General features: G+C 50.1%; 1 protein-coding gene across 4 annotated transcripts in view; it reads left to right on the top strand.

The window, feature by feature from the left end:
* The window catches only part of LOC115097458 (cold-inducible RNA-binding protein-like), an 81467-nt gene that overhangs the window by 16030 nt on the left and 38400 nt on the right, over positions 1 to 27037 (top strand). For all 4 annotated transcript variants that reach the window (XM_029613302.1, XM_029613301.1, XM_029613300.1 and 1 more), the window contains exon 4: positions 14147 to 14261. In XM_029613302.1, coding sequence (XP_029469162.1) covers positions 14147 to 14261 — 115 coding nt within the window. The remainder of the gene's footprint in view (positions 1 to 14146; positions 14262 to 27037) is intronic.

Genomic DNA, 27037 nt, shown 5'->3' with positions numbered 1-27037 from the left:
GGTGCACCGACCAGAACACGAGACCCACAAAGGCTTCGGTTCCTCAGATCCTTCAGTTTCTACAAGCGGGGGTAGACAAGGGGCTCGCCTATAATTCACTAAGAGTTCAGGTGGCTGCCCTTGGGTCGCTCCTGCGCGACGGGGGCTCCCTGCTTCAGCACCCGGATATTATGCGTTTCCTCAAGGGTGTCAAGCACTTGCGACCTCCTGTCCGGGAACCTTGTCCCGCTTGGAGTCTTAACCTCGTGCTCCGCTCTGTTGGAACCTCCGTTCGAACCATTGCGCAATGCGACGATTAAGGACCTCACTCTCAAGACAGTGTTTCTGGTGGCCATTTGCTCCGCTCGACGCATCTCGGAACTGCAGGCCCTGTCGTGTAGAGAACCCTATCTCCGCTTCTCTGACTCCGGAGTTTCGCTCCGCACTGTTCCCTCCTTCCTTCCGAAGGTGGTGTCTGCGTTCCATGTGAATCAGACGGTGGAACTGCCGTCTTTCTTGTCGTCTGAACCGAGGGCTCTCCGACTTCTGGATGTCAAGCGCACTCTGCGTATCTATCTGGAGGCTACGAATGAGTTCCGGACTTCCGACCATCTCTTCGTACTTTGGTCCGGTCCTCGGAAGGGTTCCCAGGCCTCAAAGACTACCGTGGCTCGATGGCTGAAAGCCAGCATTGCCGCTTCTTACATTGGGGCGGGGCGGACTCCCCCGCCCGGCATCGTAGCGCATTCTACGCGTTCTCAGGCGGCTTCCTGGGCGGAGACTCGTTCAGTCTCCCCACAGGAAATCTGTCGTGTGGCCACCTGGAAGTCGCTACATACGTTCTCGAGACACTATCGTCTACACCTCGCCTCTTCTGTCTCTGGGCATTTTGGCGAGCAGGTTCTCCGAGCAGGCCTCGCAGGACCCCACCCGGTTTAGGGAAGCTTGGGTACATCCCACGGTCTGGACTGATCCAGGTACGTACAGGGAAAAGAAAATTATTACTTACCTGCTAATTTTCGTTCCTGTAGTACCATGGATCAGTCCAGACGCCCACCGCATTTGGGTTGTAATCCTGCTCAGCTGTCTTCTATGGGGCGATAGTGATCATTCCTGTTTTTCACGATTTCTCAGTTCTCACTGTGTTTCGCAGTCCCTTTTGGGGTTGGCACGCTGTATTCATGTCCTCCTAACCATTGGTGGGAGGGTTACAGTTCATTCTTTGGTTATGCGGCTGTTTGTTGCCGTTCACTTTAAACTTGATCCAATACGGGGGTTTGTTTGTTTACTCGGGCTTTGATATACTCGATACTGAACTCCTGCAGAGGGGGTAGTAGTACTTATGGTGACGCCCCCTCAAAGCTTTGGCTGACTCCATCTGCTGGAATGGGGACATAACCCACGGTCTGGACTGATCCATGGTACTACAGGAACGAAAATTAGCAGGTAAGTAATAATTTTCTTTTTTCCTAGCATGTAGCAGATGGACTCAGGACCAATGGGTATAGTGTGCTCCTGATAGCAGTTGGAGACAGTCAGATTTCAATCTGACGTCAGCACTACATATACCCATGCACGAGGCGCTGCACTCCAGTTTTTTCTGTCTCCATAGCAGTTCGGGACTTCACACACGCTTGCACAGCATTAGAAAACCAAACTCCAAATTTAAATAAGAAACAAAGAAAAACATACCTCCAATATGAGCCCCGTTCTCCTGTGGTGATACCTAAGGGTCCCTCCCCCAGTCAGTTTCCTGAGGTGACTTCAGAGATCCCTCAGAAGTAAGCTTCTGTCCTGGCGTGGACTTAGCTCCTGGGAAAGGGAGTGGCTGAGACAGCCTCTGTCCAGTAGCTGACCCAGTTTGGACTTAACCCCCTGAAAAGGGAGCGGGTGTAGAACAGAGCATGGCAGTGAGGGTAATTCCCTCTTCCCTGTATGTATCAGGATCAGTCCAGACTGCTGGGTTATGTCTCCCTTCCAGCAGATGGAGCCAGAGAAGCTGAAAAGCACACTTTAGATATACCAGTGTGCCACCTGCAATCCTTCAGTATTTCTCTGGCTCCAGCAGATGATGGAAAGCATAACCTGCCGGTCCTGTTCCTTGTCAAATTCCATGATAATCCTGTACATTGGGAAAGGTTTGGCATTTGAGATATCCCTTAGACCTTTGGCTAGATCAATCTTGATTAAAAAAAATATATATATCAATATAAATAGTCAGGGAAGGCAAGTGTACTGATAGTGTCCTTAGTCTTTTTACCCAGAGATTGTGTCCCTACCTGGTGAGCTGGGGGAAGTATTTACCGGTGGGCTGGTCACTCCTCCCCCTTCTATACCAGCCCAGAGACGATAAAATTCCTCTGGTGGATGCTAGCTTGTGCTAAAGTATCAGGGAGGTGTTCCCTTGCTTGGTGGCCCTTTCAAAAAAAAAGGGTACATTTAAAAGGGTATTCAGACCTTTTCTTCAGCCCTAGCCTGCCGTAGTCTCTCGAGCCTCTGGAGGGGGTGGATTACTTCACCCAGCTGCCTTTCATTTTTTCACACGCTTTTAATGTCAGGTGGGTCGTGTTGCAAGGGGGGGGCCTTCGCAGAGGCCGATTTCTTGGCGGGGTTTTTTCCCCTGCCTCGTGGCTCGAGGAGCGATCAGGCAGCTCGCAGGCAGAGGCCTGTCCCATCTCTGCGCGGGTGCGGCAACCATCTTGTCTGCTCCAGGTTCTGAAGCATGGTGACGGCCCACAATGCCAAGGCCCCTCACTTCTTCAGTTGCAGAAGAGAACACTGCGCAGAGGGCATCGATGCACTGGTGTTGTCGTGGCCCCGCCATCTTCTGTGTTTTCCTCCCTGGCCTCTAGTGGGCAGGGTCCTACGAAGGATCGAGAACCACCCTGGCACAGTAATTCTAATGGCTCCGGAGTGGCCTCTCCAGCCATGGTTCCAAGATCTCCTCAACCTGGCAAAGGACGGGCCCCTGCGTCTCAGACATCTTCCTCGCCTCCTTCGTTAAGGGCCAATATTTTTCGACTAGGCAGCTCGCTTGTCTTGCGGCTTGGCTTTTGAGAGGCGCAAGTTGAGACTGTGGTTACCCGGAGGCTGTGATCTTGACCCTCCTGCATGCACGAAAAGTCCACCTCTGCCTACGTCCGGGTGTGGAGTGTCTTCGAGACATGGTGCACGGCTCAGGCTACACAACCAGCACACATGTCCATGTACCAGATTCTCCTGTTTGTTCAGGCAGGATTGGAAAAGGGTTTGGCTTACAACTCAGAGTACATATCGTGGCCTTAAGAGCCTTGCTTCGCCAGGGGACGGAACTTCCTCTCTCCTCGCATCCGGATGTCGTCTGTTTCCTTAAGGGGGCAAAGCATTTGAAGCCTCCATTCCAACACCCTTGTCCCTCTTGGAGCCTCAGTCTGGTTCTACAGACGGCTACGCTCAAGGACCTCACTCTCAAGACTGTCTTCCTGGTGGCCATATCTTCAGCCCGTCAGGTCTATGAACTAAGTGTTGTCCTGCAGGGAAACCGTATCTTCATTTCACCGACTCGGGGGTCACTTTGCGCACAGTACTCTCATTCCTGCCCAAAGTGGTTTCATCCTTTCACCTGAATCAGATGATGGAACTGCCCTCCTCAGCGGCTGAGTCTCGAGACCTCTGCAAGCTTGATGTTAAGCACTGCTTGCTGCGGTACCTAGAGGCTACCAGTGAGTTTTGGCTTTCAGATAATCTTTTTGTTCTCTGGTCGGGACCTAAGAGGGCACCTGGCATCTAAGGTGACGATCGCTTGCTGGCTGAAGGAGGCCATCGCGGCAACATACTGGCACAGGAAAGAAATCCCCTGATGTGGGTCAGGGCTCATTCTCTACGTGCTCAGGTGACATCCTGGGCGGAGAGCCTTTCGGTTTCATCGCAGGAAATTTGCAGGGTGGCTACTTGGAAGTCGCTACATACTTTTGCTCGACACAACAGTCTGGACGTTCCGTTGTTGACTTCTGGTTCGTTTGGCGACAGTCATTCAAGCAGGGCTATCTATGGCCCACCCTCAGTAGGGCAGCTTTGGTACATCCCACAGTCTAGGCTGATCCTAGTATGTACAGGGAAAAGAAAATTATTCCTTACCTGTAGTTCCTGTAGTACCATGGATCAGTCCAGAAGACCTCCCTCAGATTAGTTGGGTTTTTTCTCAGGGGATCTACTCTATTTTTTCTTATGTCTGTGACTCTCCTAGTTGTGTGCTATTCTCCTGTGGAGCAGTTTCTTACAGTTCTGTTTAGCAAGTTGCCATTGTTTCACCAGTTGCATTTTACTATTTCGATTTCAGGATTTAGTGTTTCCTCTAACTTGGTTTACTTGATCCCTCAGTTTTCTCTCTTCTATGGCTTTGATAGTTTATATACTGAAGAGGCATAGAGGGGGTGCAGGCTTAGGTGGTACCTCCCTCTGAAGTTTTGGTCTGACTCCACCTGCTGGACAGGGGACATAATCCACCGTCTGGACTGATCCATGGTACTACAGGAACGAAAATTAGCATGTAAAACATTTTCTTATAATTCGTTTCTGCATGGAAACTCCTTGCTCTGTCATGGCAGTACTACCAGGAGAGTTCTTAACCTTCCTGGACCTCTTATAGGTCTACCATCATTCCAATCTGATAAGACCAACAGTTACCTATGCTTAGTGGTACTAGGCAGTCGTTCCGAGTGACTTTCGGCCTGTCCATCGCCCCAGAACATTCTCCAAAATTATGGTGGTTGTGGTGGCAGCACTGAAGAAAGGCACTTAGAAGTGCATCCAGTTTGTGGTGCTGGAGTGGCTGCATCTGTGGCTTGTGGACTAACCACCTCAGCTGGTTCATTTGCAGGGATTACTGCAGCAAGGTCCCATATTTTTGGATTGGGAGGATTACTTTTGTCTTGCAGCTTGGCTTTTGAGAGGTGGTTTGGAGCCAGTTATTTCTACCCTTCTCCAGGCTGGATGCTCTTCTACTTCAATATCTTATGTCGGGGTTTGGAAGGTTTGAGTCCTAGTGTGCAGCAGCTGGATCCTCTGGCATCTGTTGCACATATTTTGTCCTTTCTGCAGCAGGACTTGTCCAAGGGTTTGGCTTATAGTTTGCTTCAGGTTCATGTTTCTGCTTTGGGTTGACTCAGCAGCAAGGTGCAGTGCAAGCTGTTGGTCTCTCATCCAGATGTCATCCATTTCCTCAAGGGGGTGAAACATGTGAGACCTCAGATTCAAAAGGTGTCCACATTGGAACCTCAACTTAGTGTGTGTGGGTGGGTTTTTTTTTTTTGCCAAGTGGTTTCTACCTGCCATGTGAATTAGTCGAATTACCAGGGTTTCCAGAGTGGTCGTGAAGAGGCAGAGGGTAGAGATCTGACTTCTAGACAATTGCTGTTGCCTGTTATGTTTGAAGATTACCAACTTTCTTTGGATCAGACCATCTGTGCTGGTCAGAGCGAAGAAAGGGGCGAAAGCATAGAAAGCTACTTTGGCCCATTAGTTCAGAGGCTATTTGTTCAACCTATATCTGTAAGGGTTGCACCATCGCTTAAAGCTCATTCCCTGTACATACTAGGATCAGTCCAGACTGCTGGGTTATGCCTCCTGTCCAGCAGATGGAGTCAGAGAAGCTGAAAAGCACCCCCTAGATATACTGGTGTGCCACCTGCGATCCCTCAGTATATCTCTGACTCCAGATTGAGAGGCATAACCTGCGGTCCTGATCTTTTCTAAATTTGAGTTTGGTTATTCAGGTTTGACTTTTTGCTGACCTTTGACTAGATCAATTTCTTTTGTTTAAGGTAGTTAGATCAGTGGATAGGTTTGGTTTCTGTCCTTTCTTTTCACATGCTTGGCAGGGCCCTAAGGCCTATTTCCCGGAGATAGTGATCCCTTGGGACCAGGGGGAGTATTCACCGGTGGGCCGGTCACTCCCCCCGAATGTATATTCCAGGGGTGTTTCACCTCTGAAGGGGGCTCAACTATCACAGGAAAGAAGCAGGGATCTGATTTTACTTTTATAAAAAAACAAAAAAAAGCATACAGTAAGTCCTGTTGGAGGCAGGCTGTTTGATCACTTTGTTGGCCCCGGCCTGCCATGCTAGGGTCCTGGGACTCCAGAGGGGGTGGCCTGGTCACCCGGCGTGTCTTTTATTTTACCTCTGTCACAGCTCTGCTGTTTTCATGCGCTTTTGTTTTCCTGCTCTAGCAGCTTCGGGCTGCTATTCCACGAGCATTGGCCTGTAGGGAGTCGGGGGCGTGGCTCTCTCCAGAGGGTCTCTGCTCCCGTTGCCCTCCCGGAGGCGAGGAACCCTCTCTGAGGCTGAGAGCTGCCCGCGGGTCCCCCCTTTCGCAGCCATCTTTCCCATGCCAAGAAGCAAGGATGCAGTGTCGGAGGGGATTTCCCTCCTGATTCTCCTCCCACCCTCAGCCCACAGTGAGATGGTGATTCCACAGCGCATAAACCCCCGACCCGCGGAGACTGCTTTAAAAAGGCACGTGCCATTTTCTTCGGTTTGTTCTGCTGATGCATCAAGCCTTCCTAGAGGCAGAGGCTGGCTGGGAGGATGCAGGTCCCTCTCCCCCTAAAGTCTCTCAAGTCCGCTGCAGGCGCTGGGAATGCAGGGGTTCATTGTCCCAGTCTGCCAGTAAATCCGGGGGATGCAGAGCCAGCTGTCCCATTCCTAGACCCCTTGATTCAAGATGTAGGGGGTGATTTAGAGGGAAATGTCCCGGTTGAAGGGGATGACCCCCAGATCCTCAGTTCCTTTGGTAAGGACGAGCTGGATCCCTTAATCCCACAGGTCTTGAAAGACCTTGAGATTCTGGCCCCCGCCCCCCACTGGAAACAGATGTTTCCCCAGGAGATTTTGTTTTGGCAGGAATTAAGGGACCCCCTCAGATCTTCCCCATTTCATCCAAAATTATTTCAGATAGTATCTAGGGAATGGGATTTTCCAGAGGTCTCATTAAGGGTTAGCAGGGCTATAGAGAAGCTGTACTCCCTCCTGGCTGAGTCATTAGATCTTCTCAAGCTACCCAAAGTGGACTCGGCGGTTACGGCTGTCATTAAACATACTACTATTCCCGTGACGGGGAGCAGCGCTTAAGGATCTCCAGGATAGGAAGCTGGAGGTTTTGTTGAAGCGCATTTTTGAAGTTTCTGCATTAGGTATCCGGGCCGCGGTCTGTAGCAGCCTCATGCAGAGGGCTACACTTCTTTGGGTACAGCAATTGCTTACGGCCCAGGACCTACCGCCTGAAGAGGCGGAGCAGGCGAACCGCATGGAATCTGCAGTTGCATATACTGCAAACGCCTTATATTATCTCCTTCGGACTTCTGCCCGCACTATGTCCTCGGCAGTATCTGCAAGGCGCTTGATATGGCTTCGTCACTGGTCTGCAGATGCTTCCTCCAAGTCCATATTAGGTTCCTTCCCCCTTTAAGGGGAAATGGTGGTTCGGAGACTAGCTGGAGCAGCTCATTAAGGACTTGGGTGACACTAAGGTCTACAAGTTGCCAGAGGACAAGCCCAAGCAGTTTCGCACTTTTGGGAATTTCAGAGGCCGTTTTCGTGGTCAACGATGGTTCTGTGCGGGGAGGGGTGTTTCCTCCGCACAGACAAAACAGGCGATTCGGTCACAGGCTTGGACGTACTCCTTTCGTGGCAGACTGCCTCAACGTTCAGTGGCATCGCATGCCTTTACCCCCAATAAGATGGCACAATGAAGCAGCGCCGGCCCATTTCTCCGTTCCTTTAATCGGGGGGTCGCCTGTCCCTGTTTTGGGAGGAATGGGTCAAGATAACATCAGACCAGTGGGTCCTCAACATAAGTCACGGTTACGTTTTGGATTTTGCTCGCCCGCTCTGAGATCTTTCTTGTGTCCCCTTGCGGCCCCCTGGCAAAGCACAAGTTATTGCGCAGATGTTGGACCGTTTACGGGTGCTGGGAGCGGTGGTCCCAGTCCCACCTGCCGAGAGTTGGACTGGTTGGTATTCCATTTACTTCATGGTTCCAAAGAAGGAAAGAACATTCCGACCGATCTTGGACTTGAAACAGGTCAACAGAGCTTTGTGCGTTCCGCTTTTTCGCATGGAGACGCTGAGATCTGTCATTGCGGCCGTCCACAAGGAAGAATTTTTGGCTTCTTTGTATCTAACCGAGGTATATCTCCACACTGGAATCCAGGAGCACCATCAGATTTCTGAGGTTCATGGTTCTGAGGGACCATTATCAGTTTTGCACCCTGCCGTTCAGTTAGGTGACAGCCCCCAGAATTTTCACCAAAGTATTGGTGGTGGTCGCGGCTTCTCTTTGCCACCAAGGGATACTAGTGCATCCCTATCTGGACGATTGGCTCATAAGGGCCAAGTTGGAAGCTCTGTGCAAGCTAGCGGTTCAGTCAGTGGTGGAGCAACTACAGGCGCTAGGTTGAGTGATCAACTTCCCGAAGAGCCATCTAACCCCAGCTCAACACCTGGAGTTTCTGGGAGCCCGATTCCATACCTCAGTGGGCAAAGTGTTTCTTCCATGACAATGAGTGGTCAATTTAATGGCTCAGGTGCAGAACCTGTTGGAACTGCCATTGCCTACAGCCTGGGATTATTTACAGGTACTCGGGCATATGGCTTCTACTCTGGAAATGGTCCCTTGGGCCTTTGCTCATATGCGCCCTTTGCAGGGGTCACTGCTTTCCCACTGGGATCCCAAGTCAGAGGACTACAACATGCTCTTGCTGGAGCCGGCACGGTCCAGTCTCAGTTGGTGGTTAATACCTGACCATCTCCTTCAGGGGGTGGACTTGGAACCTCCACCTTGGATCATTGTTATGACGGATGCCAGTCTATCCGGCTGGGGGGTGGTCTGTCGGTCCCGAGCAGTGCAGGGACGATGGTCCATCAATCGCTTGGAGACCCGGGCAGTTCGTCTGGCCTTCTGTCAACTCCTCCTGATGGTGCACCATCGGGAATTCTATCAGACAACGCAACCACCGTGACATAAACAGGCAAGGAGGCAAAAGTCGCCCGGTGGCTGCCGAAGCGACTTTGTTAATGGCCTGGGCGGAACGCAATCTGACCTGCATCGCGGTCTCACACATCGCAGGCGTGGACAATGTTCAGGCATATTTTCTCAGTCGACAACACCTGGATCTAGGAGAGTGGGAACTGTTGGCCGAGGCGATGCAACTCATAACTCGATGTTGGACACCACGCTTGGATTTAATGGCGACTTGGCAAAACACCAAAGCAGCTCGCTTCTTCAGTCGAAGGAGGGAACACGGATCAGAAAGGGTGGATGCGCTGGTACTTCCATGGCCTCCACGCATCCTCCTTTGTGTTCCCCCGTGGCCCCTAGTGGGAAAGGTGTTAAGATGCATCGAATCTCACCGGAGTCTGGTAATTCTAGTGGCCCCGGAGTGGCCAAGAAGGCCGTAGTTTGCGGATCTGGTCAATCTGGTGGTGGACAGTCCATTGCATCTCGGTCATCTCCTGAATCTTCTGAGTCAAGGCCCAGTATCTTTCCATCTGGCGGATCGCTTATGTCTAGTGGCTTGGCTTATGAGCGGAGACAACTGAGAAAGAAGGGTTACCCGGAAGTGGTGATTTCTACTCTTCTCAGGGCAAGCAAGGCCTCTGTCTCTCGCCTATGCTAGTTTGGAAGGTCTTTGATTCTTGGTGCAGTAGGTTAAAGCTGTCACCACGGAGGGCCTCTGGAGCATATTCTCATGTTTTTGCAGGACAGTTTGAAAAAGGGCTTAGCTTACAGTTTGCTTCTCGTGCAGGTAGCAGCCCTGGGCTGTCTGAGGGGAAGGATTGATGGTTCTTCTCTTGCTGCCACCCGGACGTTGCTCGTTTTTTATGCGGGGTTAGGAATTTGCATCCCCCCTGTTCATCCTGGAGCTTGAATTTGGTTCTCCGCGGTCTCTGCGCTTCTCCATTTGAACCTATCAAGAGAGCCACTTTGAAGGATTTAACTCTCAAGACAGTATTTCTAGTGGCTATTTCTTCAGCACGTCGCGTTTCAGAACATCAGGCATTGTCGTGCAGGGAGCCGTTTTTGCATATATCTGAATCCGAGGTCTCCCTGCACACGGTACCATCTTTCTTGCCTAAGGTGGTTTCGGCCTTCCACGTCAATCAGGTGGTGGAATTACCTGCCTTCTCTGAGGATATCCGCTCTTCTCAAGGTCGGGATCTGAGGCGTTTGGATGTTCAGGCACTTCTGCGGTACTTGGAGGTGACTAATGATTTTTGGCGGTCGGATCATCTATTTTTGTGGCATGGGCCCAAGAAGGGTCTTCAGGCTTCCAAGACTGTCACCCGCTTGTTGAAAAGCGAGATTGCTTCCACATTGGGTGTGGACGGCTTGTACCGGATGGGCTTAAGGCTCACTCTCTTCGTTCTCAGGCAGCATCATGGGCTGAAACTCAGTTTGTGTCTCCCCAAGAGATTTGCAGGGCAGCCACTTGGAAGTCCTTGCATACATTCGCTCGACATTATCAGTTAGATATCCGTGATCAGTCGGCGGATTCTTTTGGTAGCACTGTGACTCAAGCAGGACTCTCTGGGTCCCATCCCAGCAGTCTGAACTGATCCTGGTATGTACAGGGAAAGAAATTAGTTTCTTACCGGAATTTTTGTTCCTGTAATACCTAGGATCAGTCCAGACGCCCGCCCAAGTCTGTTTGCTACTGGAGAGTCCGCTCGTATTTCTTTCTGTTCCTTTGTCTCCTTATAGTTCCTGCAGCTGCAGAGTATCGGAATACGTGGTGTTGCGTAGTTTCAGGCAAGCTATACAGGGTTTTCTATTTTCATATAGGGAGACAAGTTTGTGTTTTCAGAGCACTAGGCCTACTTGATCTAGTCATTGGTTGAGTTAAATGAGTTTACTATTCAGCAGGAGTGGATGTTTCTATGATTCATTCTGCTTTGATATTCTTTATACTGAGGGATCGCAGGTGGCACACCAGTATATCTAGAGGGTGCTTTTCAGCTTTTCTCTGACTCCATCTGCTGGACGGGAGGCATAACCCAGCAGTCTGGACTGATCCTAGGTACTACAGGAACGAAAATTATCAGGTAAGAAACTAATTTTCCTTTCAACTAGAGCACAAGCACCCTTTGGGTACTGTCTGTTCTGGGGGAGCTGCAGTGTGATCCTCATTTCATACTTTTTTTTACCAAGCATTACCAATTAGATGTTCAAGCACAGGACGATACCTGCTCAACATTTTCACCAAAAGTAGTCTTTTGGGTTCCTGCCCAGTGTAGGGTTGCTTTGGTACATCCCACTGATCTGGGTATGTTCAGGAAAGGAAAATAGCTTTGTACCTGCTAATTTTTTGTTCCTGTAATACCATAATCAGTCCAGAGACCCACCCCATTGCTACTGCCAAGACTGATTTTCCTGGTATTTATCTGCTAGCTATTGTTTTCCTTGCCAATTGCGACAGTTAAGTTTGAGTTAAGCAGTTAAGAGGTTGTTGGGGCTGGAGTTCTGTAGGTTTCCAGTTCAGGGGAAACCAACTCTGGGTTTTCTAGTTCAGGGGTCCCCAAGGACCGGGCCGTGGGAGTTTTTTGCCGGTCCACGGCACCGGCAGGTGTGTCGCGCGCGCTCCCGCTCTCTCCCGCTGCCGTTGCCGCCGGGCTGTCAGCACGTTCAAGCCCAGTGGGAACAGCAGCAGTGTTAGAGGAAGCTGTGGCACCTGCGGCTGGCCTTTTCTTCTTCCCGCACCTGCCCCCCTCCCATGACCCGGAACAGGAAGTGATACACGGAGCGGTGCGCGGGAAGAAAGAGCCGTGCCGCGTGAAAGTAGCAGCGGCGGCTGTAGCATCGGCCCCCGAGCAATTGAAGCAGCCGGTAATCGAGAAAGGAGTCTGCAGCATGAGCCTCCCGCGGCCGATGGGATTCTTCCTTCTTGGCCTGCGGGGGCTGCTGCAGCTCCCATTTGTGCTCCGGGGTGGGGAGAGGAAGTGAGAGAGAGAGAGAAGCAGCCAGCCTGTGTGTGACTGGTCAGAGAGCTGATGTGTGTGAGACAATGAAAGTGATTGCTCAGGGAGGTGACTGGATGTGTGCGTGAGAAAGCATGGAAGTGAGAAGTCTGGGTATGTGGGAAAGCATGGGTGTAAGAAGCCTGGTGTTGTGGGGGTGAAAGAAAGCATGGGAGTGAGAAACCTGGGTGAGTGTGCATGCATGAGAGAGAGAGACTGCTTGGTAAGGTGATGGTGTGTGTGAGAGAGACTGGTGTGTGTGAATGTGAGAGAATGTGATTCAGGGAATGAGAAGCCTGTGCACGTGGAGAGTGAGCATGTAAATGAGAGAGACTGGTGTGTGTGTAACAGAGAAAGTGATTATGGGAATGAGAAGCTTGTGCCCGTGAAGAGTGAGCATGGGAGTGAGAAACCTGGGGGTGTGAGACACATCATGGGAGGGAGAAGCCTGTATATCTGAAAGAGAACATGGGAGTGAGAGACTGGTGAGTGTGTGTGAGAGAAGAAAGTGATTATGGGAATGAGAAGCCTGTGCATGTGGAGAGAACAAGCATGGGAGTGAGACTGGTGCGTGTGTGTGTGTGTGTGAGAGACAGAGAAAGTTGTTATGAGTGAAGCCCATATATGTATAAGTAGAACATGGGAGTGGGAAGCCTGTGTGTGTGTATGGCATGAGAAACTGTTCAGGAAGGTGACTGGTGTGTGTGTGTGTGTGTGTGCCAAAGACTGTTTGGGAGATGATTGGTGTGTGAGACAGAAACTGGTCATGGGGGCATGACTGGTATGGTGTGTGTGTAAGAGACATGGGCACTAAGGAAGAGGACCATAAGTATAGAGCTTAGCTTCTACTGCTGCTTCTGGTGAGTGCCACGGCCTGCAGGGAAGGGGAGTAGGAGAGCTGCTGGAGGGGGTAAGTAAAGGTGGCTTTTAAAGTTTATTTTTCTTGACTGCCATTTTAATTGTGTGATGTCTGCTTTTTTGAAATATTTTATTGGTGTTTGGAGAATGTTTAATAGTTTTATGAGTTTTTAATTGTTGGATGTTCTGTTCAAAGCTGTTTTGAAACATTTATTCTGCTTATTAGTATAGTTTTACAATTATTTCTGTGTGGGGATCTATAGCTGCTTGCTAGTTCCGTTTTCCTAATAAGAGGTGTATTTGTTTTTAGGACCTGATTTAATATTTGTAGTGTTGCCTTTTCATAGATAGGGTTGCTCCTGTTTGAGTGTATTCCATAATACAGGTGTAACTGTGTGCGGATTAGTTTGTGCATTACTACAGATCCTGGGAGTATGTTAGGTCGGTTCTGTGTCTGTTACCAAGATGAGATTTTGCTAGCATGTAAGCATTTGTATCGGTCTTATTTGTTGTGTTTTCTCAAGAGGACATGCATTGGTGGTAAACTGCTGTCTTTTCATAAGTAGGGCTATTGAGCCTGGAAGTAGGAGTTTGAGTTGCTGTTACTGAGATGTCACCAGAACCAGAATATCTTTCTTTGTAGGGTGAGTTGTATGGGGAATGTCATAATTCTGCTTTACATCCATTTTTGTGGGTCAGGGGGGTTCCTGAGGATACAAACTGTACTTTTACATCTAGCCCCATGACGATCATGGGTCAGTGTGCCATGCATGTGAGAACCTATGGTGAGTTGAGTCACATTCACATTATAAATGTCATAATTACATAAGTGTGCACTAAAATCAAACCCCCTCCATAACCCCGCCCTGCCAGGCCATGGAAAAATGGTCTTGCTTGAAGCCGGTCCCTGGTGCAAAAAAGGTTGGGGACCACTGTTCTAGTTCACCCTGGGAGGGAAATGTTTCTAATCTTGGCTTGGATACAGGTCAATAATGAGATTGCAGGTTGCACAGTATGTAGCAGTGCCTCAAAGCTTTGTTCTTTGCCTCTAACTGCTGGTAGGGATGCATAAAACCACTTGTGGTATTACAGGAATGAAAATGAGAAGGTAACAAATTTTCCTTTATGCTAGCATTTGAAGTGCATCTCATTGTATGATCAATGCCAAGATCTAGTTACTTCCCTAGAAATTATATAATTTTATAGGTGAGATTACACTAGGCTTATTCTAGATCTAAGCCTGTGACAGCTTTTAAAATAACTTCTTTTTCTTTTTCTTTCTCTTTTTTGTCCTTCCTCCCCCACCCCTTCTAAAGACGGTTGATGGGCGCCAAATCAGAGTTGACCAAGCTGGCAAATCTTCAGATAACCGGAACCGTGGCTACAGAGGAGGCTCCTCCGGAGGCAGAGGATTCTTCCGTGGAAGCAGAGGTAGAGGTCCTGGCTATTAAGTTAGACAAGGACTATGGTCACCTTGAGTGATCTAGTGCCTGTCTAGTAGATTGTCTCAGATGCATTTGTTTAAAGTGGTAACGTTTGAAAAGTTCAGTGGGCTTTACCTGAGGATTTTAAAACTATTCACTCTTGTGTTGGTGGTCTTACAATGTGTTGCAATCTGAGTTTACCTAAATCCCTTGTGTGTACATTACAGTTAATGAATGCAGCAACCCTGTTGGTAGCAAGGTGTCTGCTGCAATCTCATATTACTCCTATTTTAAGAGATTTGCATTGGCTACCTCTTGAACTGCATGTGTAAGTTCCTTGTATGTACCCAGATTAGTAGAGACTGGGTTTTGCATCCCTTCCAGCAGATGGAGATAGAGAAACTTGTAAAGCATCCCCTATTCTGGTGTGCTACCTGCATCTCCTCAGTATTTGTCTCCAACAGATGGAGGAAGGAGGTGGTGCAAAACCTGCAGTATTCACCTTTTCTTGAGGTGTTAGCAGATCTCTTATTAAAAAAAAAAAAGAGAATTACCAGTTCCTGTACATACCTGGATCAGTCCAGACAGGGGGTTGGCTCCCTTCCAGCAGATGGGAGTCGGAGGAAAGCATGAGAGGTGCTCTTAAACGGGTCTTAAACGGTGGGGGCTGCCAGAGGCAGCCCCCACCGACAGTGAATGAATGCGCGCCTGTGCGACCCCTGTGATTTGGCGCTCAAGGCGTGACGTCACGGCATGTGACTGCCTTGAGCACCGAATCGCTGGCAGTGAATGAATGCGTACCTGTGCAACCCGGCCTAGATTTAACACGCGTCCACCTGCCCCCCGCCACCGCCTGGAACAGGCGCCCACCTGCCCGCAGCCTAGATTTAACACGCGACCACCTGCCCCTCGGATCCCGCCGCCCGCCTGGACCCACGCGGCCCTCCGACAGGTATTTAAAAATTTTGTTTTTTACACTTCCTGGTGCCTGTCATTTGAAATGACAGGTACCAGCGCACCCAGGTTACTGTATAGGCGCTGTATTAAGCGCCTATACAGTAAAATGGGTTGCGCGGGCATAACCCTTCCCTAACGCTTTACAGCCGCAGCATGCATTTGCATGCAATTAGAAGAGAGTATCAGGCGCTAGGTCAAGAGAACTGTGCGTGCGGGGAGGAAGGGTGCGCCTGACACTGCCGCACTGTTTCTACCGCGGCCTTACAGTATCGAGCCTGAAGCACCCTCTGTGTCACTTCAGTATTTCTCTGACTCCAGCAGATAAAGATTGCAGAACATGCAGTTCCCATTTCAGCTACAGCAGAATAGAAGTTTAGATTTCTCTCTCATTCCTTCTTAAATTCTCTCTGTCTGGATCAAGTTTAAAAAAAAAAAAGGGTTTTCCTAGCGTGTAGCAAATGGACTCAGAACCAATGGGTATAGTGTACTCGTGCTAGCAGTTGGAGACGGATCAGATTTCAATCTGACGTCAGCCCCTAGTACATATACCCTGCAGGAAATGCAGATCCTCAGTATTTTCCGTCTCCATAGCAGTTAGGAGCTATCTGCAGGCTCTCCGAGCGTTGGAACCAAATTTAAAGAAGAAAATCCTATTGAAGACGAGTCCCGCTCTCCTGCGGTGATACCCTCTGGTCCCTCCCCCAGTCGAGATTCCCGAGGTGATTTCCATGATACCTCTGAGGTGAGCCTCTGTCTGGCAGCCGAATCGTGGCGAGGACTTACAGCCCCCGAGCGAGAGGAGTTTGGGTGTGGCTGAGAGGTAGCGGGTGTACCCTTAAAAGCGGCGATGAAGGTAGTTGCCCTCTCCCCCCGCAGCCAGAGACCGCCCGGGTAGAGACCGGGAAGCACCTAAGGTAAGGTAGAAATCTTTACTTGTGCCGGTCTCAGAGGATTGAGGACAAGCACAGGCCATCAGCCGAAGCCAGCGCCACCGGGTTGATTCGCCCTAGCAGGGCCAGACCCCGGCATTTCCAAGGGCCTTCCCACGTGGAGACCCTCAGAGGTAGTCGCCATCTTGGCCTTATTCACACCGTTCACATCGCTGCCTGGCCGAGCGCACAGAATCTACCTGAGCGCACAAACCTACTTCTGCGCATAAGTTATATGCACAAGAACCCTTGGACGCATAAGCGGCATGCGCAAGTCCCGGTCGCACGGACTACGCGCACTCGACTACCCGTGCGCATATCCCGGGTTAAGCGCACAGATACGCGGCCAGGCGCTCCGGAGCGAAACATGTACGCCCAGGCAACCTCGACACCTCCAATAACGGAAGTAAAATCCCTAGGCCTCTGCTCAGCATGCCACCTCAGGGCCGCCCAGAGCCAGGAAGCCGATGCCTTATGCGCCCAATGCGAGGAGGCCCTGGGAGATCCACCACAGGCTCAGTCTCGCCCGGGGACTAGCTCTTCAGGGGGCTCCCTGGAGCTAGCAACCCCCAGCAGGACTCCCAGCCAGAGGCTCCCAGGGAAGTAGCGCCACTCAATGTGGACCCCTCGTCTATTTCTTGGGTGGAACTCAAGGGGATTCACACCTTTGTCCGAATGCAAACAGATTCCCGGGCAGACCAACCACATACGTCGCAGGAGGACCCCTATGCTCCAGGCCCCTCAAGACCTAGGCATAGGCTTTTACTGCCAAGTAGTCCCACCTTCTGGGGTATGGACATCTCGAAAGTCGAACCCCTAGAAGAACTCCCCCCAGGGACAGAACCCCACCAAACCATGAGACAGTTCTTCACAAGGGAGGAGCTCCCGGATCTGGTCTCCCAATGCCTAGCGGAACTGGCGATTCCGGACTCAGAAACCCAGGGGGATCCCGAGGAGAACCCATTTCTGGAAGGCCTTGGACAGACCTCCCGTCATTTCCCGCTCTTGCGAGCCGCTCAACAGCTAATTGACCTGGAATGGAACACCCCAGAGTCTGCCTTTAAAGGGGGACGGGCCTTGGCCAGCTTGTACCCCCTGGATCCAGCAACCAAAGACATGCTCGCTTGCCCTAGAGTGGATGCTATGGTCTGCGCAGTCTCCAAGTGCACCACCATTCCGGTAGAGGGAGGAGCAGCACTCAAGGACACGCATGACAGGCGGCTAGAAGCCATGCTTAAACAGTCATTTGATGTGGCCGCTATGTCTTCAGATTGCAGCCTGTTGCACCATGGTGACACGTACCTGCTTATCCCAGGCCAGGAACAGCACCCCGGGAGATATCCTGGACGCAGCCTCAGACCTCGTACGCACAGCGGCCAGAGGAGTATCATTGGCAGTGGCGGCCAGGAGACAGCTCTGGCTCAGAAGCTGGTCGGCCGACCCATCTTCCAAAACACGCCTCACGAGGATGCCCTTCAAAGGAACACTTCTGTTCGGCAGAGATTTAGAAAAGTGGCGGGCAAATGGGGCAAATCTCCCAGTACCGCGCCTTCCGGAAGACAAGTCAAGGAGAGCCCAGCGCCAGCCTTCCAGGGGCAGAAGCTCGCAGGGCTTCAACCCATACAGGAGCAGCTACCAGGGTGCCCCGCCCTCCGGGCAGGAACCAGTCCTTTTGGAACAAGCACAACAAGAGGGGAAACAGCTCGGGCCCGGACGCGCTCCGCAATGAGAATCAGCCGACCCATCCAAGGGAAGCCGTAGGGGGCAGACTGGCCCTATTCTACCAAAGATGGGTCGAACTTCGGACAAGTGGGTCCTAGCCATCATCCGGGAAGGGTACTACCTGGACTTCATACGCACCCCCACAAAAAAGGCAGCAGTGGAAGTTACACTGGCCAGGCTACTGAACCTCTGCCATAACTCTGGTCATTATTCCATAATTATTCCATTCTTCCATAATTATTCCATTCTCAAAAACCTCCATTGGCTTCCGATCCACTATAGAATCATGTACAAAACCATTAACATCATATACAAAACTATCAACCAACACACGCAACTTGACCTACAAATACCACTTAAAAAATTCACCTCCGCCAGGCCTATCAGGGAACACTACAAAGAGTCACTCCAAATTCCAAAGGCCAAAACCTACCAACATAAATCCTTGAGTCTCAGAGCCTTCTCATCAGCAGGTCCAGCTCTCTGGAACTCGATCCCACCTGATTTGAGACAAGAGCCATGCTCTTTAACATTTAGGAAAAGACTAAAAACTTGGCTTTTCAAAAAAGCATTTCCAAGCCTTGAATAAAACCTCCTCTCACTAGCACTAACTCGTATGCAATAATGGAATGTAAACACGAATCAACCAACCTCAAACCCTCTCTCACTAATTCCTGCTGAATATTTATCATACTATTACCATTCACAACTGTCATATTTATTCATTTGATTACCTATGTACCGTTTCATAGTCTTATTTTTTCACTTGCTATTCTAATGTATCAATAGGCTGAAATGTAAATATTGTGCTGTTCAATTTCTCCCCTTCCATCCCAAGTTTATTTTCCTTGTTTTTTGTAACTTTCCCTCTCCCTTTTTCTGATTCACTGTATTTAAAGTTCAAGGTTCTTATTGAAAATATTGTTTTTTACGTTACGTTATGCTTTACACTCCTTGTTATTTGTAAACCGGGTTGATGTGATGCCTATCATGAAACTCGGTATAACAAAAACAATAAATAAATAAAATAAATAAATATATTTTCTTGTTCCCAAGAGAGGGAACGTTCCGACCAATCCTGGACCTCAAATCCATAAACAGATACCTGAAGGTCCCCCACTTCCGCATGGAAACCCTGAGATCCGTAATAAAGGCAATACAGCCGGGAGAGTTCCTCACCTCCCTGGACCTGTCAGAGGCGTACCTGCACATCCCAATTCATCAGGAACACCAGCGTTGCCTACATTTCAAGATCCTGGGCCATCACTACCAGTTCCGGGCCCTACCCTTCGGGCTAGCCACAGCACCACGGACATTCACCAAGGGGATAGTGATAGTGGCGGCAATACTGTGGCAGGAAGGAGTCCTTGTACATCCTTACTTGGACGACTGGCTGATCAGGGCAAAGTCACCAGAGGAAAGCATCCAATCAACCAACAGAGTCAAGTCTCTACTGGAGAGCCTTGGATGGGTGGTCAACACAAACAAGAGTTCCCTGCAGCCCTCACAATCGTTGTAGTACCTGGGGGTCCACTTCGACACCAAGGAAGACAAAGTCAGCCTGACTCCCACAAGGAGATCAAAACTGTGGAACCGGTTGCAATCCTTGATGAGCGACCCTCGCCCCATGGCATGGGATTACCTGCAGGCCCTAGGGCTGATGGCATCCACACTGGAAGTGGTCCCCTGGGTGAGGGCCCACATGAGGTCTCTACAACACTCACTGCTGTCCCGTTGGAACCCACGGTCGCACAACTACACCGTACGCTTAGCCCTCCTGGGCACAGTTCGGACCAAACTACACTGGTGGCTGCAGCCCAGCCACATGAACAGAGGCTCAAGACTATCATCCCCAACCTGGACTCTGCTAACTACAGATGCCAGCCTACGGGGATGGGGAGCACACTGCGAGGAATTAACCGCCCAAGGGCAGTGGAACACAGACGAGGCAGGATGGAACATCAATCGCCTAGAAGCGTGGGCAGTCAGACTCCCCTGCCTGCGGTTCGCCCAAAGACTCAGAGGCAAAGCGGTCAGGGTGATGTCTGACAATGCCACAACGGTTGCTTACATCAACAGACAAGGGGGAACCAGAAGCCAACAGGTGTCATTGGAGATAAACCCACTGATGGCATGGGCGGAAGCAAATCTACAGGAGATCTCCACCGCCCACATCGCCGTGAGGACAACATCACGGCAGACTTCCTCAGCAGAGAAAGTCTAGACCCAGGAGAATGGAAGCTGTCTCCCGCAGCCTTCCGGATGATAGTAAACCGGTGGGGAACACCAGAAATGGACCTTCTGGCGAACAGAACCAACGCCCAAGTACCCAGATACTTCAGCCGCAAGCGGGATCTGCAATCCCAAGGGATCGATGCCCTGGTGCAGGCCTGGCCACAGGGGACCCTACTATACACCTTCTTGCTGTGGCCCCTCTTGGGCGCAATCATTCACAAGATACAGCTACACAAGGGACTAGTTCTTCTGGTGGCCCCAGATTGGCCAAGAAGACCGTGGTATGCAGACATGAGAAGACTGCTGGCAGGGAACCCTGCCAGCAGTCTTTGGGTACTTGCCAGGTTCTTATGGCCTGGATTGGCCACTGTTGGAAACAGGATGCTGGGCTTGATGGACCCTTGGTCTGACCCAGTATGGCATTTTCTTATGTTATGTTCTTAACCCTCTACCCCTGCCCCCTCTCAGGGACCTGCTACAACAGGGTCCGATCTTCCACGAGGACCCAGCTCAATTCTCTTACGGTCTGGCCATTGAGAGGGCTCGCCTGAAGAACGGATACTCGGGCGGTAATAGACACCCTTCTCCGAGCACGCAAGTTCTCCACATCCTTAACATTCATAAGGATCTGGAGAATATTTGAAGCCTGGTGCGAAGATCACTCCATCAAGACAGGTTCACTTAAAGTTCCCGTGATGCTGGAGTTCCTACAGAGCGGACTCCAAAAAGGACTGTCCCTCAACTCCAAGGTACAGGTGGCAGCACTGGCATGCTTCGGCACCAGGGGCGAGAGCGATAGGCTAGCCTCTCACCCGGATGTGTCACGTTTCCTGAAAGGAGTCAAAACACATTAGTCAACCCCTGAAGTGGGTACCTCTGTGGAATCTCAACCTTGTCTTGGACTTCCTATCGGGAACCACCTTCGGACCTCTTCGAGGGCTATCACTCCATCAGCTGACCCTGAAGACTGTCTTCCTACTGGCAGTTTGTTCAGCGCGACGCATATCTGAACTACAAGCGCTGTCTTGCCATGAACCCTTTCTCAGGTTCACTCCGGGATCCATACAGCTGCACACGGTACAGTCATTCCTTCCCAAAGTTGTCTCCCACTTCCATCTGAACCAGACCATCTCGCTCCCGTCGGCGGGAGCCCTGAAGAATTCGGAAGAAGCCCGTAGTCTGCGTCACCTCAACGTTGGCAGAATCCTTTCCAGATACCTGGAAATGTCAGAACCCGTACGGATGACGGACCACCTTTTTGTCCTTCACAGCGGGAAAAGACTAGTGGAAGCAGCCTCGCGGGCAACCATAGCCCGATGGATCAAGGCGGCCTACGTAGAAGCAGGGAAACCTCCACCTCTACAGATCAAGGCCCATTCGACCAGAGCCCAGGCAGCATCCTGGGCAGAAACAAGAATGTCACCCGCCGAGATTTGCAGGGCGGCGACATGGTCCTCCATCCATACCTTCTCCAGATTCTACCGTCTGGATGTTCAGGCCCGGGAGGACACGGCATTTGCAAGGGCAATACTGAGTGGGTCACAGGCAGCCTCCCACCCGGTTCGGAAGTAGCTTTTATACATCCCATTGGTTCTGAGTCCATCTGCTACATGCTAGGAAATGGAGAAATTACTTACCTGATAATTTCGTTTTCCTTAGTGTAGACAGATGGACTCAGCAGCCCACACTTGGCTGCCGTCGCGCATGGTATTGCAAATAATTCAAGGGTAAGCCTCCTTTTCGTTTACCTAGGTCTCCACCCGGCTGGGTGTCGACGCTTTCCGGTTGAGCTCACTGGCGGTCTCCAGCTATACTCAATCGACCAGTTCAAATTAATCCAGTTATAACGTTTATATAGTTACGAAGTTATACAAGTTAATCAAATTAACCAATCGGTCAGTCAAACATATATCCACAATGCTTTGCAAGGAAGAATACTGAGGATCTGCACTTCCTGCAGGGGTATATGTACTAGGGGCTGATGTCAGATTGAAATCTGATCCGTCTCCATCTGCTAGCACGAGTACACTATACCCATTGGTTCTGAGTCCATCTGTCTACACTAAGGAAAACTAAATTATCAGGTAAGTAATTTCTCCATTGTCTTCTCAGTCCCTTCCAAACTTGCAGGCAGAACTGGTACCAGTATTACCTGGCATTTTTCAGAGTAGATTTGGTAAGTGGTTTTTTTTTTGTACTTTTCCCTTACCAGGCTTCTCTGTCTTCCAGGGGTGAATGTTGGTGGTCCAACCTGCCCTGAGAGTCTTCCTTGGGGCAGCGCTAGCAGAGGTCACATTCCTCTGCTTTTTGTAAAAAGCCAAGTCTTTTTCTAAGCAGAGGTTCTTACCTGCTCTGGGGGTGTTACTCATTTATTACCAGACTTCCCCCCCCCCCCCCCCCCCGCCCATGCAACGCTCAGTGCGATGTGCTGCCTGCAGAGAGCCCAGGATGCGGCTCTCCCGCAAAGGCATTTGTTTGAGGTGCCTCCCTGGAGGGGAGGGTCCCTCAAGGCCGGCTGGACATTTGGCTTTACACTCCCAGACGAGACTGCTCACTGGGGGCCGATCCCATCTAGCATGGGAACAGTGGCCATCTTGTTTAGAGAGTTGAGCGCTCCTAGGCAGCCAAATGAGGATTGAGGGTGGTTTTTTCTCCTTCCCTACCGGTTTAACTCCAGTTAACACCCCCCCCCCCCAGGCTAGGGGGCAATGCCAGAGGACCTTTCTGTTATTCCTTACTCAGGACCTCCACCCCCTAGCCTTTTTTCAGTGGATTTTGTGCTGCTTTTGCAGAATGTGTATTTGGCCAGTTTGGAACAGCACCAGGTGGAAGGGGATGATCCCCCAAGTACTGTGGTTGTTTCGCAAAGAGGAGTTAGATCCTCTTATTCCTTTTGTCCTAGAGGAGCTTGCAATTCCAGCACCACAGCCAGTGGCAGACTCTACTCCCAGAGATCCTGTTCTTGCAGGGCTTAGGGCCCCACCTAAATCTTTCCCTTTTCATCCTAAACTTCTTCAGTTGCTTACTCGAGAATGGGATGTTCCAGAGGCTGGTCTTAAGGTTACTAGGGCCATGGATAAACTCTATCCATTCCCACAATCTCTGGACTTGCTGAAGGTCCTTCAGGTGGACTCTGCAGTTTCTGCCATCACTAAACACACCACATTTCCAGTTACAGGAGGCACGGCTCTCAAGGACCTTCAGGATAAAAAACCTGAAGTTCTTAAATGTATCTTTGAGGTATCCGCCTTAGGCGTATGGGCGGTGGTGTGCAGTAGTCTAATGCAGAGGGCTAGGCTACCCTTCGGTGGGTTCAACAGTTACTTACCTTCAGCAGAACTTGAGCAAGCCAATCGTTTGGAATCGGCGGTAGCATATACAGTAGAGATGTGAATCGGAACTGAAATCGGATCCGATTCTGGTTCCGATTCACATCTCTAATATACAGCTACGTTATGACCTATTACGTACTTCTTGCACAATGGCTTCTGCAGTTTCGGCTAGAAGGCTTCTTTGGCTCCACCATTGGGCGGCTGACGCAACTTCCAAATCTCTTGGGTTCTTTTCCTTTTAAAGCAGTGGTTCTCAACCCTGTCCTGGGGACCCCCCCCAGCCAGTCGGGTTTTCATGATATCCGCAATGAATATGCATGAGAGAATTTGCATGTTATGGAGGCAGTGTATGCAAATTCTCTCATGCATATTCATTGCGGATATCATGAAAACCCGACTGGCTGGGGGGGTCCCCAGGACTGGGTTGAGAACTACTGTTTTAAAGGAACCTTGCTCTTCGGGAGAGTTGGAGCAGCTCATTAAGGTCTTGGGAGATAATAGTTTATAAATTACCAGAGGACAAACCTCGTTCCTATCATTCTTTTGGTACCTTCAGAGGCCATTTTTGGGGCCAAAGACTGTTCCAAACTGGTAGAACGCCATCTTTTTCTACACGCCAACAGCCTTCCAGGGCCCAGGTTTGGGCCCATTCCTTTCATGGGAGACGGCCTCTCCATACTAACAGCTCCCAATCTTTTCCATCCTCCAAATCTCCGCAATGAAGGTGTGCCGGCCCATTCCTTGGTGCCAGAGATAGGACGTCTCTCTCGTTTTCACAAGGAATGAGTCAAAATCACCTCAGACCAATTGGTCCTCAATATTGTAAAACAAGGCTACTCTTTGGATTTCCCCGCTCGTTACAGGATCTTTTTCTAGTATCCCCGTGCAGTTCTCTCCTAAAACAGCAACTAGTACGTCAAACTTCACATCGTTTGCAGGATCTAGGAGCGATTGTTCCAGTCCCTCGGTCCCAATATCGGACCGGCCGTTGCTCCATTTATTTCATCCTTCCCAAAAAGGAAGGATCATTTTGTCCAATCCTAGACTTGAAGGCAGTCAAGTCGCTTCGGGTTCCTCGTTTTTGCATGGAGACCTTGAGATCCGTCATTGCGGCCATCCACAAGAACAAATTTTTGGCCTCTTTAGATCTGACCGAAGCTTATCTTCGTATCCCGATTCAGGAGGCCCACCAGAGATATCTGTTTCATGGTGTTGGGCGAACACTATCAGTTTCGGGCCCTCCCTTTTGGTCTAGCAACTGCGCCTCAAGTATTTACCAAGGTGATGGTGGTAGTTGCAGCAGCACTCAGATGAGAAGTCACAGACCCTTTGCAGACTAGCAATCCAGAAGGTTCTGCATAGTCTTCATGTCCTTGGTTGGGTAGTCAACTTCAAGAGTCTCCTAATTCCAACACAGGTCTTGCAGTTTCTTGGGGGCACGATTCGATACAGCTGTGGGAAAGGTTTTTCTCCCGCAGCACAGGATGCTTAAACTTGATGTCGCAAGTTCGTCTCCTTTTGGATCTACCTTTACCCACAGTATGGGATTATTTAGTTTCTTGGTTCTATGGCATCTACTCTGGATATGGTCCCCTGGGCTTTTGCACAACTAAGACCTTTGCAAAGGGCATTGCTTTCCAGGTGGGACCCCAAGTCAGGAGTTTTCATCTTCCTCTACTCCTTCTGGAGCTGGCTTGGTCCAGTCTGAATTGGTGGTTGGTACCACGTCACTTGCAGGAGGGGATGGACCTGGAGACTCCTCAGTGGATAGTAGGGACAACAGGCGCCAGCCTTTTTGGTTGGGGAGCTGTCTGCCAGTTGCAATCAGCAGGTCCCATTACCACTCAGTCCGCCAGATCCAGTCTTGGCTGGTGGCTGAATCTGGAGCACTTGGATCACGGAGTAGACCTAAAGGTTCCTCGGGTGGTGGTGACCACAGATGCCAGTCTTTCCTTTTGGGGAGCAGTCCATCAATTGCCAGGAAACAAGCAGTTTGGTGCTACAACTGTTTCTACCGATGGTGTGCAATCGGGCTGTCCAACAATGTGACGGTGGCCTACATCAACCGTCAGGGTGGTACAAGAGTCAGCCAGTGGCTGCCAAAGCAGAGCAACTTGTAGACTGGGCAGAGGCATCTCACCCTTCTGGCGGCATTGCATATTGCAGGCACAGACAACATGCAAGTGGATTACCTGAGTCTGCAGCGGATGGATCCCAAAGCAATGGACATCGTTCATAGATGGGATCTACCCCATCTGGATTTGATGGCAACTCAAAGGAATGCCAAGGCCCCTCTATTTTTCAGTTGTGAAAGGGGTCGACCACAGTACTCCTCTATGCCTTCTCTCTGTGGCCTTTGGTCGGCAAGATCCTTTGCTGGATAGAGGTCCACCCAGGGAACATAATCCTAGTTCTGGAATGTCCTCTGTGCCTGTGATTTGTGGACCTAGTCAACCTAACCTCAGGGGACCGTCCATGAGATTATTTTCCCAGTTTACTGCGTCGGGGCCCTATATTTTTCGATCAGGCAGATTCCTTTTGAAAGGACGTGATTACTACCCTTCTACAAGCATGAAAGCCTTCTACCTTGACTTGTTAGGGTATGGAAGGTGTTCAAATCATGGTGCACAGAGCAGGACGTTCTTCCCTGTCTGTCTTTGGCATTGGTCCTGAACCCCTAAAGTGGGCTACCTTAAAGGACCTCACACTGAAGACTGTGTTGCTGGTGGCTATTTGCTCATCTTGCAGGGTGTCAGAGCTTCAAACCCTTTGTTGCAAGGAGCCTTTTTTGCATACTTCTGATTCTGGTATCTTAGGACAGTTCCATCCTTTTTTTTACCAAAGGTGGTCTCATCCTATTTAAATCAGTTTGTAGAATTTCCTGTGTTTTCTCAATCTATTCAGAAGCACCACACGCTAGGGAGTTGAAGCATTTGGATGTCAGAAGGGTTCTCTTGCACTATCTGGAAGTCATTCTTTCAGTGTTTCAGATCATTTGCTCGTCTCGTGGAATGGTGCAATAGAGGCAACACACATCCAAGGCAACTATTGCCCGATGGTTGAAAAGCTATTTCTCTGCTTACATTTGTCATGGCTGGCCTATCCCTGAGGGGTTGAAGGTGTATTCGTTGCGTTCTCAGGCTGCTTCATGGGCTGAGTCAGTTGGTTTCGCCACAAATCTGCATAGCGGTGACCTGGAAGACATTACACACTTTCGCTAGTCACTACCGTTTGGATGTCCAGGCTCTGGACATAAACAACTTTTGGTAGTGGTGTTTGAATGGGACCCTCTGTAGGGAAGCTTTGGTACATCCCAGCAGTCTGGACCGATGCGGGTACGTACAGGGAAAGGAAAATTGGTTCTTACCTGCTAACTTTAGTTCCTGTAGTACTACGGTTAGTCCAGATTCCCTCCCTTTACGGAGGCTTATCGCTCAGTTTTTGCTTGAGTCCACCCTGTTTACATTTGGCTTTCTCATTAGCCAGTTTTGTGCTTATTTCCACAATTACCTGTTTGTCTTTTGCTTGATCTACAATGTTAGGTTTTTCTGCTTTAAGACTGTTTATACTGAAGATACAGGTAGCACACCAGGATAATAGGGGGTGCT

Source organism: Rhinatrema bivittatum, chromosome 8 (assembly GCF_901001135.1).
Source record: "Rhinatrema bivittatum chromosome 8, aRhiBiv1.1, whole genome shotgun sequence".
Taxonomy (NCBI): domain Eukaryota; kingdom Metazoa; phylum Chordata; class Amphibia; order Gymnophiona; family Rhinatrematidae; genus Rhinatrema; species Rhinatrema bivittatum.
Note: the sequence above shows the minus strand (reverse complement) of the source record. Positions and strands in the feature narration are given on the sequence as shown.